This window comes from Musca autumnalis, unplaced genomic scaffold (assembly GCF_047663935.1).
Source record: "Musca autumnalis isolate F117 unplaced genomic scaffold, ASM4766393v1 scaffold_5, whole genome shotgun sequence".
NCBI lineage: Eukaryota > Metazoa > Arthropoda > Insecta > Diptera > Muscidae > Musca > Musca autumnalis.
The window spans coordinates 97792600-97809929 of NW_027412088.1; the positions used below are offsets into that span (position 1 = coordinate 97792600).

General features: G+C 38.9%; 1 protein-coding gene across 1 annotated transcript in view; it reads right to left on the minus strand.

Annotated features, from left to right (window-relative positions):
* Positions 1-17330, minus strand: part of gem (transcription factor CP2 like gemini) — an 86715-nt gene that overhangs the window by 14955 nt on the left and 54430 nt on the right. Inside the window, exons 6-9 of the mRNA XM_073955983.1 lie at positions 13877-14012; positions 13646-13790; positions 6178-6756; positions 4323-4504 (exon numbers count right to left, since the gene is read on the minus strand). Of these exons, the coding sequence (XP_073812084.1) occupies positions 4323-4504; positions 6178-6756; positions 13646-13790; positions 13877-14012 (1042 nt within the window). The remainder of the gene's footprint in view (positions 1-4322; positions 4505-6177; positions 6757-13645; positions 13791-13876; positions 14013-17330) is intronic.

Genomic DNA, 17330 nt, shown 5'->3' on the forward strand with positions numbered 1-17330 from the left:
GCATTACTCTCCCCTTTATAATGAAAAACAGTGTGTGCAAATTGGTTGTGAAAAAAAGAAATAATGTCCGTTTAAAGTTGAAAATTCAAGAAAGCCCATTTTTCACTACATTTACCGTTATAAAATGAAAAACCGAAGTGACCCAAAGCAACCAAAGGTATTTTCGTATTATGTGGACTCCCACAAAACCGAATTTATGCATTAGAACCCCTGCAAATTTTCACTGTAGCACTGTGTTATTATTATAATTTGCATAAATTAATAGTCAATTTGCGTTGTGCAACTCCCCCTGCGAATATTTTGTGGAAACCAGATTTTCTTCTTTTTGTTGTTAAACTAAACCATGAAAATGTGACAAATTGTTGCAAGAATGTGAATTAACTGCGACACAATTTTAATAACAAAATGTTGTGCAATTACTAATGCAATTTTGTGTAACAAATAATTTATTTGCTTAACGTGATTAATATGAAATGACATGTTCAATAATCGTATTGTAGTAAAAGGTCAGTTCGTAAAACCAAAAGAAAGATCCGGTTATTTAATTTTTTTAACCATATATACTTATATATACTTATATACATATACCAAAATGAATGTCTCGATAAGCTGAGGCGATCTGGCTATGTCAAAACATTGTAATCACGCTACTTGTCGCAATTTCGATCGGATCGTCACGAAATTTTGAGCGTTAATGGATCAATGGATGAGGAAAATATCACATTTATTGTCATCAAAAATAGGTTGGCGCACATCCCACTTTCCCATTTTTATGTCCTCCTCCATAGTATGGAAGGTATATTAAGTTTGTTTTTTCCCGTTTGTAACGCATTGAAATAATCATTTGCGACCCTATAAAGTTTATATGTATATTCTTGATCTGGCTAAAATTCTAAGTCGATATATGCAAGTCCGTCCGACCGCCCGTCCGTCTGTGGTAATCACTCTAGCATCTACAAAAATGGAGATATGATGCTGAAATGCGAAGATGCGTCTTTTGTTTGCGGGCAGGTCAAGTTCGACGACGGGCTATAACGGTCAACGTTTTGGAATAGCCCCCATATAACAGTTCCGCCCGATTTCAGGTATTTTGACGTTTTTAGTCACATTTTCAAAGCGAAATAGCTATAATTTGACATTTAGGGCCCCTAGTGATCAACAAAGTTATATTCCAAAAATTTTAGGCATAGGACCATGTTTTGGTATAGCCCTCCCGATTTAGGTATTTTGAGGATTTTAGCTTTAACAGAACTAGCTCTAATTTGACATTTGAGGTTCTAAGTCGCCACGAAACTTCTCCACTACAAATCGTCAATATAGATCCATGTTTTCGTATAGAACCCATTTTCCCCCGTACCTCCCGATTTTCGGTATGTTGAAGGTTTTAGCTACACTTTTTAACAGAACTAGGTGTTATTTAGTATTTGAGGTTCTCTGTGGTCACGAAAATTCTTCACTAAAATCGTCAACATATGTCCATGTTTTGGTATAGCTCCCATATAACAGTACCATCCGATTTTTGGCATTTTGAGGGTTTTAGTTAAAATTTTATCCGAACTATATGTTATTTGACATTTAAGGTTCTCTGTGATCACGAAACTTTATTTATTACTTGTTCAGCCTGCGTGAATTGAAACTTTCATCTTTTGAAAATATCGAATCGAATACCGGCTAAGCAACTGAAATCCTTATCCTTAATAGTTATGTGTTGGGTGGTTTTCAGATTTTGTTTCGCTTTTAGGACGAATGAACTTGCCGACTAAACTATATTTGGATTAAAGCTCAAAAGTGTTGTGGAGGAGGTACCTGAAGGAAAGTACTACAACAAAAGCATCTCACTGTTGCTGTACTGGAAGAATCTTTGCCTCCTCATGTAGATGTCCCACTGATGACTTGAGAAGGAACCCTGTTGCTGTTCTCAGGGCGGCATTCTGACAGATTTAAAATGTTTTTCCAATTCGTATCACAAACTCCCGGGGACTAAACTGGAGCTTCATAGCTTATCACAGACCGACCTATCGCATTATATGTGGTCAACAAGGTTTTTTTTATCTGCACATCAAGTTCTGCCGGGTAAGGACTTGAGGACCTTGTTCCTATCACAGACCGACATATCGCGTTATATGTGGTCAACAAGGTTTTTTATCTGCACCTCAAGTTCTGCCGGATAAGGACTTGAGGACCTTACCTGTTCATACTTTTCAGTGGCGTGCGTATACGACTTGAACGTAGAGTCTAATGTGACACCTAAAATTTTGTGGCAGTTTGTGATCGGAATTCTGTTACCGTCGACCACGACATTCAACTCTCTTCCAAACTGGGCTTTACATGTGGTGAATAGAGTGGCTGTAGATTTTGTGGCGGAAATCTGCATATTTCTTGCGTGGAAAAAGGTGGTAAGATCGGTTAAATAGGAGTTCAGTCTCTCATAGATGTCATTTGGGAAGGCACCTGACGCCAATATCGTGCAATCATCCGCCTACGTTACGATCTCTATGCTGTCTGAAGGGGTCGGAATATAGGAGATGTAGAGGTTAATCTGTTCCGGAGATATCACCCCACCATTGGGAAACATATGTACCACTATATTAGGAAGCATGGACTTGTCTACGAAAAACATAATATCTCTGTTAACAGGATCACAAGGAGTAACATCGTATACATTTCCAAAGGATCTTCGAACGGATCCTCAAATGCGCTTAAACAATAATATTGAACTTTTTTAGGGGAGGTACCCTAAAGAATGGACCGACATAGTCCATATTCGAACTTTATCTACGATTCGCAGAAATAGAACGATGTGCAAAATATGGACCAACCAAGTTGGGCTTCGTGAATTATCGTGCACACTATTTTAGCGAAAAGTTTTGAACTTTTGTGGTGGAGGTACCTGAAGGAGTGGGCCGATATGGCTAATCTTTGAACTTAAAATAAGTTTGAACAAAATATTACGAAGGCCAAATTTTGAACAAAATCGGCTGATCCCTTCGAGAGTTATCGTGCGCTCCAACCACTACATATGCTGCTATAGGGGTTTTTACACTTTTCGGCCCATTTTCTCAGGACGTGCTCTGAAAAACTTGTACTGTCGTAATGTGAGTGGTTGCAAAAAGAATGAAAGCGACTTGAGAGAAGCTCTTAAACTGCACTTTTCCAGAACCTGATCTATGTCTCGCAGAAATATTACGATGTGTAAAGTATGGACCAACTCGGTTAGTGCCTTCGAAAGTTATCGTACGCACCATTTTAGTGAAAAGTTTTGAACTTTTGTGGGAGAGGTATGTACCTGTCTGAAACGAATTTCTTCCTAACATACTTGGAGTCTAATACCATTATTTCGATGAGGCACATTTTGTGCATATAGATGTGTACATATGTATATACGCTCGTTAGTCTAAAGAAGATAATCAAGATTAATGGAGGATTTAATGCTTACTCTGATCTGAAGTGATTAGGGAAGCTAAGCCAAAATTCTTCTTTTTTAAATTTTTAGCTTTTTTCTTCTTCTTAAACAAACTTCGAAAGCAATTTTTGGTTGACTAAAGTGGTGCTCCAGAAACTGCACTGCAAAAACTGTAGCCAATTTAAGAGAGTGAAAACAAAAATGAGTTCTCCTGTGCCTATTACCTAATGGAAAAAATGTTGCTACCAAGATGTTTGCTGAAATTTGATTGGCTAAGGTGTTGATTTAGATGTTTTTGGTAAAGATAGTGGTGCCGTTCGGTACTTATGAACTAATTTTTACATGTGCGGAATTATGGGCAATTCACACCTTAACTATTAAAAAAGTAAATTATTATTAATTTCCATTTACATTTAAAATGATTTGTTTGCTATTCGAATAAAACACATTTGATAAATGGCCTAATACGCTGTGACACCCCCCACAGGAGGCACGTGTTTGCAAATGAAATTAAACCTATTTTTTCACATGAGTTCACCACACAATCTACACCTCCTCCTTCCTACTCATTCCTCATTGCTAAGCAAAAACTAAAAAGTTTGTATAACCTATTAACATGAATCGGCGGCTAAAGCTAATGTCTGTCAATTGCCAATGCGAAAAAAGCTGCTTTCAAAATGATTTTAATTTTCAATTATTTTTCTCCTAATCTTATTCAATTCATTCATTGTAGCAATTCATTTTCTTAATGAATTTAACAACAACAAGAATGACAAAATATTTTCTTAATTAATGAATCATTCTAATTAATTGCAAAAGTTAAGGCGTCATACTCGTAAGTGATCTAACTGATCACGACAAACAGTTATGATGATTACATACGACTACACGCTTAGGTTATGAAAGCTTTTCAACTTACTATTCGGGACTGAAACAACCACCCGTCGTGGTTGTGGGTGTTGTAATTAAATCCAGTGGTATATCCGTCATAATGGTACACTCGTAACTGGGTTGAAATTTATCCTGTTCGGATTGTGGACGTTTTTGTATTTTTTCACGATCCTGTTTGTGTTTGCGATCGGCACCTTTTAATTTGAAAACCTAAAAGAAAGGGAGGCGAGAAAGGGAGTGGGGAGAGAGAGTTAGAAAATATTGGATTTTAATTGAGAATTGAGGTTTTGTAAATCTTAAAACGAATAGAAAATTAAAACCTAACAATATTCAAATAAAATTGCAAATTTTACTATCCTAACTAAGAGTACGTTTACATTGTACAGTATATAGTAAATCAAGTGGATTTAAAATTATTGGCGTTTTTAAAAATGTAAATGGATTTAAAATGTAATATCTCATTTAGACTAGCCATAAATCCTCAACTGGATTTAATAAATCCAATACAGATCTCGTTGCATTTGGATATATATTTTGGAGGATTTAAATTGCAGTCAGCTGATTTTTGTTCATAGCACAATTACCAAGGTAGATGCACCAGTCCATCTGATTGAATTTGAAACATCAAAAGAAATTGTTGTAGATCGAATTCGTCTCAAAAAACATACGGCAAATTACAAATTTATTGTTTAATATTGAATATGTTAGCACATTATAGCTGTGTTCCTTTACTTACCTGAGGTTACCATTTTTATCACTTGTTACCATTTTTAACCTGCAAAGCGTTCCTTAACCTTGAAAGGTGGCAAAACTGGAAGCAATTTTTAAGAGAGTGAGAGAGGAGAGAGAGCAAAAATGGCTTTCTCTTCTACCACAGGCTACCAGCAAAATGTCTGCAGGTAAAAAATGGCAGAACTGATTTTCGACTTTTGTTTGACGATTATTTCACAATGAAGAAGAAAATGCACGAAAAACAGAAGAAAAGTCGAACGCTGACAAAACTAAATTAAAAACTGTGAAATAAAAGACGAAAATTGATTTTTTGTTTCTTTTTGACATTGCTACCAGATCTACCATTTTTCCGTTCCTTTACTTTTCTGGTAATTATGTTCATGAGAGAGCAATTTTGAGCAATTTTGACAATTTTCTCTTTTACCACTCTTACCATTAAAAAAAATAAAGGAACAAAGCTTATGCTACAAATGCTAACTAATGAGCAAATAATGAATTATTTTATCGTTTAGACATCGTAAATATTAGTCTTGGTTGATTAAAATCAACTTGTATATCAAAGCGAATTTAATTTTGTCGCCTTGTCTACAAATTTTTAAATTATTTTTGTTGTAGCAATTCACCAATGCATCTACCTTGTTTCTTGTCCCAGGTTGCAACTGTTGCAAAAAACAGAGTTGTATACGAGGATTTATGACGGATTTAAAACAAATCCACTCAATAGAAAATAAATCCTGATAATGCGCTAAATCAGAATAATATTGTCCATATTTACATTTTCATTGCGGCAATTGTCAGTCTGTCGATGAGAGAGAATGTAGAAAAAAAAGTGTTCTCTTATGCCACAAGTAAAATTCCCCAACGTACATCTGGACAGAGTTAAAACCAACTATAGCTAATGGTACGTTTACATTGTGCTAAGTTAATACATCCAGTGGATTTAAATTGTCATTTACATTGCATATTAGCAAATAAATCTCGACAAAAAGTTCCAATGTAAACAGGCAATAACTATAGATGTCTTAAACTACAGTTAAATGTTTTAGTATCGTTTAAATTTCTTTGCTTAAATTATTAGAATATTTAAACTAACCTACAATATTTTTTTATCCTAACTTAGGGTTATTAAATTCTAAACTCCTTAAACTTACCTTTACTTGACAAGCTGCTGCATGGATTGGCATCGGCTTAACACCATTGACCAATAGACCATTTGGTGTCAAATTTCCAGATTGACTGTGAGGTGATGCACCGGCTGCTGCTGCTGCTCCACCCGCAATCGCTGCATTCACAGCTATACCCAAGGGTGATGGTGGTGCACCAATAATGGGAGGTGTCTTGGTGCCAGAAGCTGCTATGTTGCTATTGGTGCTATTATGCAAAGGTGTTGCTGGTGTTGTTGTTGTTGTATTATTATTATTTTCTATATATGTCTCAATTTGTAAACGAAATGGTACGCCTTTTTCGCCACCGTGTTTCTTTGGCGTAAACTCTGTCGAGATGCAATTAACCTTGATGTAAACGCCGACTTCTTTCATGGGATCCCAAAAGATTTCCACCGTATTCAAATAATTCGGATTCAATGGCTGGGAGACATGACACAGGCCATAGGAGAGTGGCAAATCAACTTCAATAATACGTTCGCCGGGACGTGAGGCTTGCCATTGTTGCATTTGTTCACGTTCCATGTATTGTAGACGACGCTCATGGAAGCATATTTTGATAACACTCTGTAGAGGCAAGCAACAACAAATAAACAAAAATCACAAAAATAACAACATGAGTTAAGAAAGGAAAAGAAGAAAGATAGGGGGAAAACATAAGTGGAGCTATTTTATCAGGTTATGTATATAGGCATAAGTGTGTATGTGTGTGTAAGTGCTTGAATGATTAATTGAATTGATTTGTATCTTAGACATGAATTGACTTTTCTACTCAAGAAAAAGTTACTGTTTGCCACTTTATTAACAATAAACAAAATAATTGAAACCAATATGAAAATGACCTCTTTTAATCAAAATGTTGGTTTCATTGAATGGCTGTTTGAGTGACGAATATTGAGGCATGTGTTGTCATGTGGCAGCAGCGGTCATCATCATCATCGTCGTCATTGCTTGTTTGCATTCATGTGAAGAAATTATTCAGAAATTGTCGCTATTTAACACTTGGAAAATTGTAAATGTTTTGCTTTTCAACAAAGTTTGAACTTTGAGATAAGATAAACGATATAAGGGGTAACAGAGGCAGAGCAGAAAACCCAGCTTAACGAAAACTATAAAGTTTAGTGTTATGTTGTGGTTCCAACAAAGGTTGGCCACCTTCACGGCACAGACATATTTTTCATGGCCAAGACTGACCAGACCTAATTTTTCTATCTGCACTGCACTCGAGCTATTAACCTCAGAATGCCCAACATTCCTGAACAATAGGAAAGTCAACTACCACAGTTACAACAAATTCCCAACGACATCCCATATTCGGGTAGCAAAAATATCCACACTAGGGTTATGACTTCTTTACAACCTCATATCCCTGTATCATAGCGTGATGAGTTTTGCCATAAGATTACATAAAATTTTAATTATAAGGTGATTCGGTGAAAATGATTTTAAAATTTGAAGTTATCAAAATTATGGACTATTTTTTAAAGTCACTGAAAACAGATATATAATTGAAAATAAACTATAGAGCCACATGATATAATTAAAATTACATAAAATTTATTTCTCACTATTTTTCTTCAATTCTGAGAATCGTAAAAATGTCGTAAACGCTTTTATTCAAAAATATAATTTTTTAACAAAAAATTTAAAATTTTTTCAAAGTGAACTTTTTCGCGACTTTTTTAATATTTGAATGAAATAAACGTTATTATAGTTATTAGTAGGCTTATATTTATTCATTCGTGCAACAAAAAATAATTTTTTGAAAAAAAAAAATTTTCATTTCACATGTTTTTTTAAAAAATTATTTTTTTTTAAATCGATTTGTGCGTGAACTTTTTTTATATTTCAAGGGAATAAACGATAGCAGTGATTAATAGGCAAAAGTTCATTCATCTCTGCTACAGGAAATCATTTTTGAGGAAAAATGTCAAAAAGTCATAACCCTAATCCACACACAGTAAAGGTATTGTTTTAGAAACAAAATAGAGCATTATAATTATTTAAAAATATATATTGTGGCTGCAATCATATATACATTATATGGGCGAAATGGCAAAAATATTGTTGGGTAATATTGGTAATATTGCCATTGGGTAAACGATAAGACGAAAATAGCGCCAGTCATTGGATGGGTTCGAAATAAGGGTTTTGAACCCATCCATATGACTGGTGCACAATAATGTTCAAACGGGCCAACCGATTCGGTCCACACTTTATATACTTTCCCATAAACAATCCACAAGGGACAGAGGACACTTCTCTTACATCAATGAGTACCTGTACATTTGTCGGCACACATGCATTTTCAAAACAAAGGAAAGAATTCTTTTACAAAAGGAAAACCAAAATACAAAAATTAATCGATCCCACGGCAGCGAGTTCTTTCGTACCGGATTGACCTGGAACCAAACGACACCCGTGTTTCGGCCAGAGGCTGCCAACTCAGTGTGCACATGTTTATAGTTGTATAGTTTTTCTGTGTTGGGAGCAGTATATCCGGAATGTCTGCTCCGGATTCTTCTGGTCCGTGCCAGGACGGAAAACCCAATACCAATTTATATGTGCTCAGGTTGTCACATCCGTATCCACTGCATTCAAACGTCGGTGAGATGGAATATTGCACAAGTCTGTTCAATATAGACCTATCCAGCTTGAGTCAGGCTCTAATAGCCCTAAAATGGAATGTATGGGGGTAGCTGTCAGGTGTGGAACGTACACATCCCGCTGATAACACTAGCCTGCTTTTGGAAGGTCATAACCGTCTGATCTAAGGGGACTTAAATGCTCATTATTAGTTGTGCCATTCGGTTCTCGGAAACGACCGGAGGGGTATAGTGCTGACTGAGCAGATTGAAAGCTTTACGTATTGCGCGGTCAATGAGGATGCCCCTACTAGAATTATCAGAGAGTGCCAAAGTTAGCCAGGTATAACCATCGTGTCACCTGGTCTTACAAATGACGTCACCTGGCAACCCGTCATGGGTCAGACCCTCTGCCCATAATCGTCTACATCAACTGACAGCCCGATTTCATTACCTCTGAACGCTGCATTTCGTCTGGCCGAGCTTCAGAGAGTTCAATAATAACCGATTCAGAGATCTCCAGAACCCGTCTAATGTTCGGGTAGCAGAGAGGGCGTTTTTAGACATCATCGCTATATATGTACCTGCTGAGACTAATTTTTTCAGCAGCGACGGACCGCGGGATTAGCAAATGAACGTGATGAGCATCGTAGTCACTGGGGTTGACCTCAGAGACAGGGAGCTGACACTGGAAGCTAATAGGTTGATCGGTTAGCATAAGCGTAACAAGTGGTCAAATCATCTGAAGAGTTGCAGCATTGGAGCCGGAATAAGTGAATTGTGGGCAACGATTAAATCAATCATGAACCCTGGAAAGAAGGAAGATGGGATCTCAGTCACGTTTGGGGACGTGACGCTGAATGATGCGAAGAGGTGCGCAAGTTATTTCTATAGACAGTTTGGAGAGCACACCGGGAGTGACAAGGCGAAGAAAAGAGTACTACGTTGCATTAGATCTCTTCCTGCCGAGGATGAACCACCACAATTTACAACGGATGATGTTGCGAATACCATCGGGAAAGCTAAATCATCCAAAGCATTGGGCTCGGATGGAATCGCAATGGTAATACTAAAACAGCTGGATAAGCCAGGAGTTGAGTATCTCACTAAAGTTCTCAACTAGTCGCAAGCCACCCACAAGTTCCTGAAGTCTGGAAAATGGATAGGGTGGTCCGCTACTGAAGCCAGGCAAGGATTACGATTACGCTTTTGCCGCCGGTAGCAATGACTCTTGAGGCTTTATTTCTCCCAGTGTCAGAAATAGCTATGCAGTTGACCATCATCAACATGGGTTCCGCAAGCCGCACAGCACGACAACACCGCTGCACGCCATCTCCACACATACATATTAGTCGAAGACACAACCATAGAAAGCCGTGTGATAGAATAGTGATGGTGGCGTTTGACTTACCAAAAACCGTTGATAATGTCAAGTACTCCACGCTGTTTGAGGACATTGAGCAGACTACCCTCCGGCCAAGCTTAAAACGTTGGATAATCAATTAGTGAACAACAAATCTAAGCCCCATAGAATGAAACACGGAGTTTCCAGGGTTGGGGGATACCTCCGGAACTTCTACCTCTCCTGATTGTACGATCAGGTACTTCCCCTGATGTCATTTGTGAAAGGCTGAACTCCCTTTTCACTGATCTTAATGAATTTTTCAAGGCGAGGAATGTGCAACTATCCGTCCCTAATCTACTAAAGTCGTCTGTTCACCTCATGAACTGCGGAGGTGAGCTGAATGTTGTAGTCGACGGTCACCGATCACTAACTACCCCAAGATTCTAAGGTTCACATTCGATAGCATGTTCACGTCACGACAAGCAGGAACAAGGTCCTCAAGTCCCTAGCCGGAAGCACTTGGGGTGCAAATAAAGAAACCTTGTTGACCATACAAAACGCGAAAATAAGTGAAACGTGATTGAAAAATATTCAAACCTGTCGGAATGCCGCCCAGAGAACTGCACCAGGGTGCCTCCTCATGTCTTCAGTGACCATCTACATGATAAAACAAAGATTCTTCCGGCAGCAACAGCAACACAGTGGCATACTCTCATTACAGTACATACTAGGGTGTTACCGTGATAGCCATCCCAATCACCAGCGTTGTTATGGTCACAGCTTACTGAGGAAGGATTACACCTAAGTGTGGAATTGCCGAGATAGAATTGTTCAACGTCTACATCCCACCGATAAACGACTGTACTCCAGGTTATAGGCCCAACATTAGCCCGCTTTTTGAAGGTCAGAACCGACTGGTTTTAGGGGGTATGAATGCGGTCCTCGAAGTACATCCCCAATCAAACGCAGATGAGGAGTGCCACGACAAGAATCTGTCAGATGTGGCGACAGAGATGTACCCTCACCCTCGGAACTAAAGAAAAGAAGTATACACAATACTGCTGACATCTATAGGGGTTTTTTTTTATTTTTTGGGCCAATTTCTCTGAAAGTATAGACTTGCCCCAGAAAAAATTATACCATCGGAACTAGGGCCGCATACTCAACATATTGCCAAAAATTTAAAAACAATGTAACGTCACATACATACATACAACAACACCAGCGGTCTACCCCTACCATCACAGTAGCATTGAATCAGCATGCACTCAACGGCACCTTCATCTACACCAGTCGTACATTCAAGTCATTCGCTTGCTGTATTCAATGCAGAATAATTCTCATACACTTCATACCAGCTGAACCTCAAGTATTTCAGTTTTCGTCGTTGAAGTCGGCTTTGTACTGCTGGGGCTAGCTATCCACCAAGGTAATCTTTGGTGGCGAGTTGCATTGCAAGACTACCCGTTGTGGCTGTTCCATTAATACATTGCACACAGTGAATTCTTGTTTACTGTCCCTCACAGAGACTTCGGTTTCCTGTCCCACACAGAGTCTTCGGCTTTCTGTCCCACACGGAAGCTTCGACTTTCAGTCCCACACCCGCGCTCCCGAAATCATCAATCAACACGTTCCGATCATCACTAAATCGTAAAATTAACCAACTTCTTCGTTCCCGTTCATCGACAGCTGTCATCGACCATCGTCGTTCATCAGCCGAGTTTCCAAATTCCATCATATCGTCGTCAGCCGAATGATCAGCAATCAACACGTTCCCGATCATCGTTAAATCGAAAAACCTGAACGCCAACCAGCTTCGTCGCCACAAGCAACGCAGAAGCCGATTATCAACCCGCTTCGTCTCCACAACAAGCGCAGAACCCGATTATCAATCAGGCTCGTCGTTCCCGATCAGCAACGCAGTTCGTCATTAACGAACATCGTCGATACTGAAACATCAACATCATCGTTCCCAATCATTCCTAGCAGTTAGTCACCCTTATCACCGGCCATACTACAAGCCTTTCCAAGCCTATCAATATCGCATTTCATTGAACTAGAACATACTAGTATTTAGATCAAGAAACATCCGATTGAACCCCTAGAAGGGATACAACTATTCCTTTATTTTGTAAGGTTTAGTGGGTCCTTATGGAGACCGTGGACGCGACTGGACTTACCCAAGCCGAGGAGAAAACCACGTTACAACAATCCCAGACGAGGCCTTAAACTGCAATCTTTCCAAACTGTGTGTGACAGGTCCCCGAGAGAGTGGTCCAATGTAGTCAATATTCGGACGTAATACGCCTCTGTAAAAAATAACACCATGTGCAACGTGTGTACCAAATCGGTTTCTCCCCTCGAGGTTTATCTTACGTACAGTTTAGTTGGTGCTGGCAGACTATTTTGGGCCATTATCCACAACATATGCACAAAAAAGCGCCGTCGCAAGAAGAACTTGTTGAAAAAATTCAAAACGGTTTATATTCAAGCTTAAAAACTTAAAATTTCTTTTGTTTTTGTAACAACTACAAAACAAACAAATGGAATTGTTGTAAAATAAACAATGAGTAAAGTTGTTAAAAAGTTACTGAAAATGGGGGCTGGGGGCCCATTCTGTAACTTTTTAACAACTTTTAAGGACCATTTTTGAACTTTTGTTTGGGGAGGTACCGGGAAGAGTGTACCGATATATCTTTGAACTTAAACTAAGATTGGAAAAAATATTACGATATCCAAAATTTTAACCAAATCGGTTGATCCGTTCGATATTTCGTGTGAACCAGCCAGACCGACAGACAAATTGTCTGAAACGGATTTTGTCCAAACATACTTGGGGTCTGAAACCATTATTTCGAAGAGGCACAATTTTGGTTCTTTACCCTATAGGCTGAGGGTATAAGGCTGAGAACTAAATAACATGGATCTATTCAAATATCAAATTATTCGCTTTATTGTCACAATTTTCAAACCGGATTTCTTTGCGTGTAATCTTTTTGTATTTCTATTGCAAACTTGTTTATTGTTTTCATATTTTTGCGCTTACAATTTTGCCCTCCTTATCGCGTTGTTCGTTTGACGTTTTCGTGGCTTACAAAATATCTTGAAAGATCTTGTTTGTTTGTGTCAAGACAGTCAGGCCGGCAATTGCTACTAATTAAAATACATTAAAATCTATTAAGACAATTGACTAAAATGTGAAAAGAAAACAACGAGAACAACAACCACACGTCAAATGGTCAGAGAGACAACCAAAAGAGGCAGTTAAAGAAGAAAAAAACATACACTTCTATGTATCACAAACTGAAAGTAATAGTTTATTTATTAGCGTTTTATGTAATATAATTCTGACAAACACATCATATAACGATGACGAATATCGTTCGCCAAAGTACTCAAAACCGGCCTGTTGCCAGCCAAATGGACAGGCAGATAGTCAGTCATAGATAGACAGACATACAGACAACGCTAGACATGCAAATTGTTGACTGCTTAATACGAGGAGTATACTCTTCTGTGTACATACCTTAAGAATTTTATCACGATACATGGACAGATCACCGATTTTCTTTAATTTGATCTCATAACTTTGACCCTGATTCAAGTAGGTAAGAGTGTCCTCATTGTTCTTTGTTGCAATTGAAGTGGCTGCAGCCAAAATGTATTGGAATCTGCAATGAATTTGGAGAAGAAGAATCGAGTTTGAATTAGTTTAGGTTATGGTTGTGATTGTGCATTTGTTGGTTGTTGTACTTACTTATAATCATCAGAATTGACAGCTGCGGCGGCTGTTGCTCCTGCTCCTGTTGTTGGTGTGGCCGAGTTGCCCGGCGAACGTCCCAAGGGATTTTGTTCGATTTTACTGGCATCAACTACAGTTAAAAGTTGACGAGCTGTAAAAGAAGAAAGAAAAATGAGGCTGTGAGAATGATTGTTGATATGGAAAGTATTAAAATTATACTACACAAGTAAGAACAGCGTTAAGTTCGGCCGGGCCGAACTTGTTATACCCTCCACCACGAGTTACATTGAAGTAAATTGGAACAATTAGTTTCCTTTCGTTTATGAAGAAGACTAATTACCAAATTTCAGCAAATTTCGTCGATCTATACCGACAAATTCATGCTGAAAGTTTTTAGACTCAAAGAAGACTAAATACCAAATTTCAGCTACTTCGATGGATTATTGTGGCCATAACATTCAAAACACCGAAATTCGTGAGGTACCGTTCTATGGGGGCTATATAAAGGCGTGGACCTATACCCAAATATGGAAAGTTTTATACCCCAAATGACGAGTAAACACCAAATAACAGCCATTTCGGCGTAATATTGAGGTTACAACCTTCAAAATACCGAAAATCGGAATGTACCGTTCTATGGGAGCTATATGGAGGCGTGGACCTTTACCGAAAAAATTCCGGGGGAATGTTTTATACCCCCAGTGAAGACTAAGTACCAAACTTTAGCCATTTCGGAGGAATATTGAGGCCACAAACTTCAAAATATCGAAAATCGGGAGGTACCGTTCTATGAGGGCTATATAAAGGCTTGGGCCTATACCGACAAAATTCTAAAGGAATGTTTTATACCCCCTACGAAGACTAAGTACCAAATTTCAGTCATGTTGGTGTGATAATGAAGCTAAAACATTAAAACTACCGAAAATCGGGTGGTGCTGTTATATGGGGGCTATATCAAAGCGTGGACCGATATAGCCCATTTGCAATACCAATCATCCTAGGAGTAATAGATACTTTTATACCAAATTACAAAGCTCTATCCTAAAAATTGCGAGTTGTATCTTGATTTCAACGGACGGACGGACAGACGGACATGGTTATATCGACTTTCGATTTTACCCTGATCAAAAATATATATACTTTATAGGGTCTCCAATGAATATTTCGATGTTTTACAAACGGAATGACAAATTTAATTATACCCTCCATATTATGGTGGAGGGTATTCTTCACTTTTCATGAATCAAGAATCCTTCTTTCAGATTTAGCTTAAGAAGACATAGTTGAGGGTGTTTTGCCAGTTCATCTACCGAGCGCGGATTCGTACTATCTTGCTGCAAACTCGCGACATCACCTGTTATATGCCCTACATGGAATACAATAGTATAATTACCTGACTTAGCCGAGTTTCTTGCCGACCAAAAAAACTCACTTTTTGGGTTGTTCCCCTGCACCGTCCTAAATAGTAGCAACCTGTCACTAGGATCAACTTTGACTCCAAGAGCAACAGCAAAACTAACAAAAACGCTGTGGAAATCTTCACTAAAGAGAAATCGTCACTAAGAAGTAGCGTGGCTGAGTAAATATCAAGCAGGACGGACCCAAAGAGACAAATAAACCTCCCTCCTCCCACAGAGCAAAGAACACAAAGAAGTTTCCACTTTAAAATGTCGCGAAAAATCTTCGTCAAGACTAACGCAGTGAAGACTTTCCTGTGAATCCTTTGGCAGAGAGAAAATGATCAACGATAAACTCTTGGACCACTTCCTATAAGACCGTGGATCAGTTGCAAACATCAGCAGTAACCTATTAATGTTCCACTTGGACCTGAATGCAAACAGTTAGAAGTAAAGGTGACAAATTAAAGCTGATGAGGAACGGTGAGATCCCTCACTTGACCAAATCGGCGGCGTACATACTTCAAAGGATATGGTTGTAAACTCTAGAAGAAACGCATGCTCGAAATCTTCGGCAACTAAAACCAGACCTTGGATGTGAGAAGACGGCAGGTACTGCACAGGGAATGTTTGTAGTGGGACTTGTTGAGGCAGCACAGTCTGACAAAGACTAGGGCTTGGCGTATTACGTCTCAAATGCCGCCATTTTAAAGTTGGCAGGGCAAGAATCGGCGATGACGAATGTCGAACATAACAGCCAGGAGCTTAAACCCCCATCAGTGACACACAAGAGGGCGACTCGAAGAAGCCCGTTTACTGGAGGATCTATGACTGTGATCATGCAGATAAACCTCCATCGGAATGAAACGGCAGCTAAATCCCTGGTGGAGAAAACCAATAAAAATATTGGTAGCACCTCGCCCGGAAGATATTTTATGCCAAGTAATACTATTATCTTCGTCCGGTCGCACTCAATTTACTCGACATGCAACAGTTAGCAGTATTGTAACTTAAAGGTGGTGAGGATGAGGTCCATCACCTGACAAAACCGCGGTGTACGTCAAAGGCTATGGCTGCAATCTCGAGAAGGAACACATGCTCAAAGTCTTTGACAACTAGAACCCGACCTTGGATCTGAAGAGATGGGAGGTCTTCCACAAAGAAGAGAATAAGGATGGCACTCTGCTTGCGGAGGGACTTGGCGATCTCTCAACGGCCAGTCTGACAAAGATCAAAAACTTAGAGTATTACGTTCAAATTGCCGTCTATTTCAAAGCATAGCAGGGCAAGAATCGGCGCACAGTGGTTCAGAATCGACCTAAAAAAAAGATTTCAGAATCACATTTGAATTAGGTCCAACTTGGTCTTTAGTCATTTACCAGATATGACTTAAGCAAGAATGCCATGCTTCTTATGTGTCGAGGCCTTTAGTTTCAATATGTTTACTATCGAATCCCATATAGAAATTAACAATCGGTGACGACAAAAAAATTGGGGTTTTGGCCAGGAAAATCGATTTCTGAACCACTGTGCGTCGTGGACAAGGATGACAAACATAACAGTTAGGATGTTGAAACCCCGAGCAACACACAATAGGGATCTGAAACCACATGCGACTCCAAAGAAGACCGTTCATCTTAATCATAGGTCATCCATATAGATCTCCATTGGATTGAAACGGCAACTGAAACCCTGCTGGAGAAATTTAGCTAGATAGCACCTAGTCCGGAAGATATCTTATGCGACGTAATTATCGCTTAAAGTAGCACAGCTGCTCGGATTAGTCAATGTGGTGTCGCCAAATCTGACTTAAATCCTGTCATATTTTTTGCCAGGGTTCGAGAGTAAAGGCCTCGGTACAGGATTTTCGCCAGCTGGCTTCTTTGCCCCGCTTCATTTCTGACATAATAAAAATAAAAGAACTATGTTGCTCTTTTCTTCTTTATTATTTTATTTTTATGAAACGGAGCAAAAAATCCACCCGGCGAGGCTTCTTATGAACCGATGCCTTCTTTGTTCTTCCTTTTTCTTAGCTGTAATGTTGCAAGGCTTCAGCTAAGAAAACACTGAGT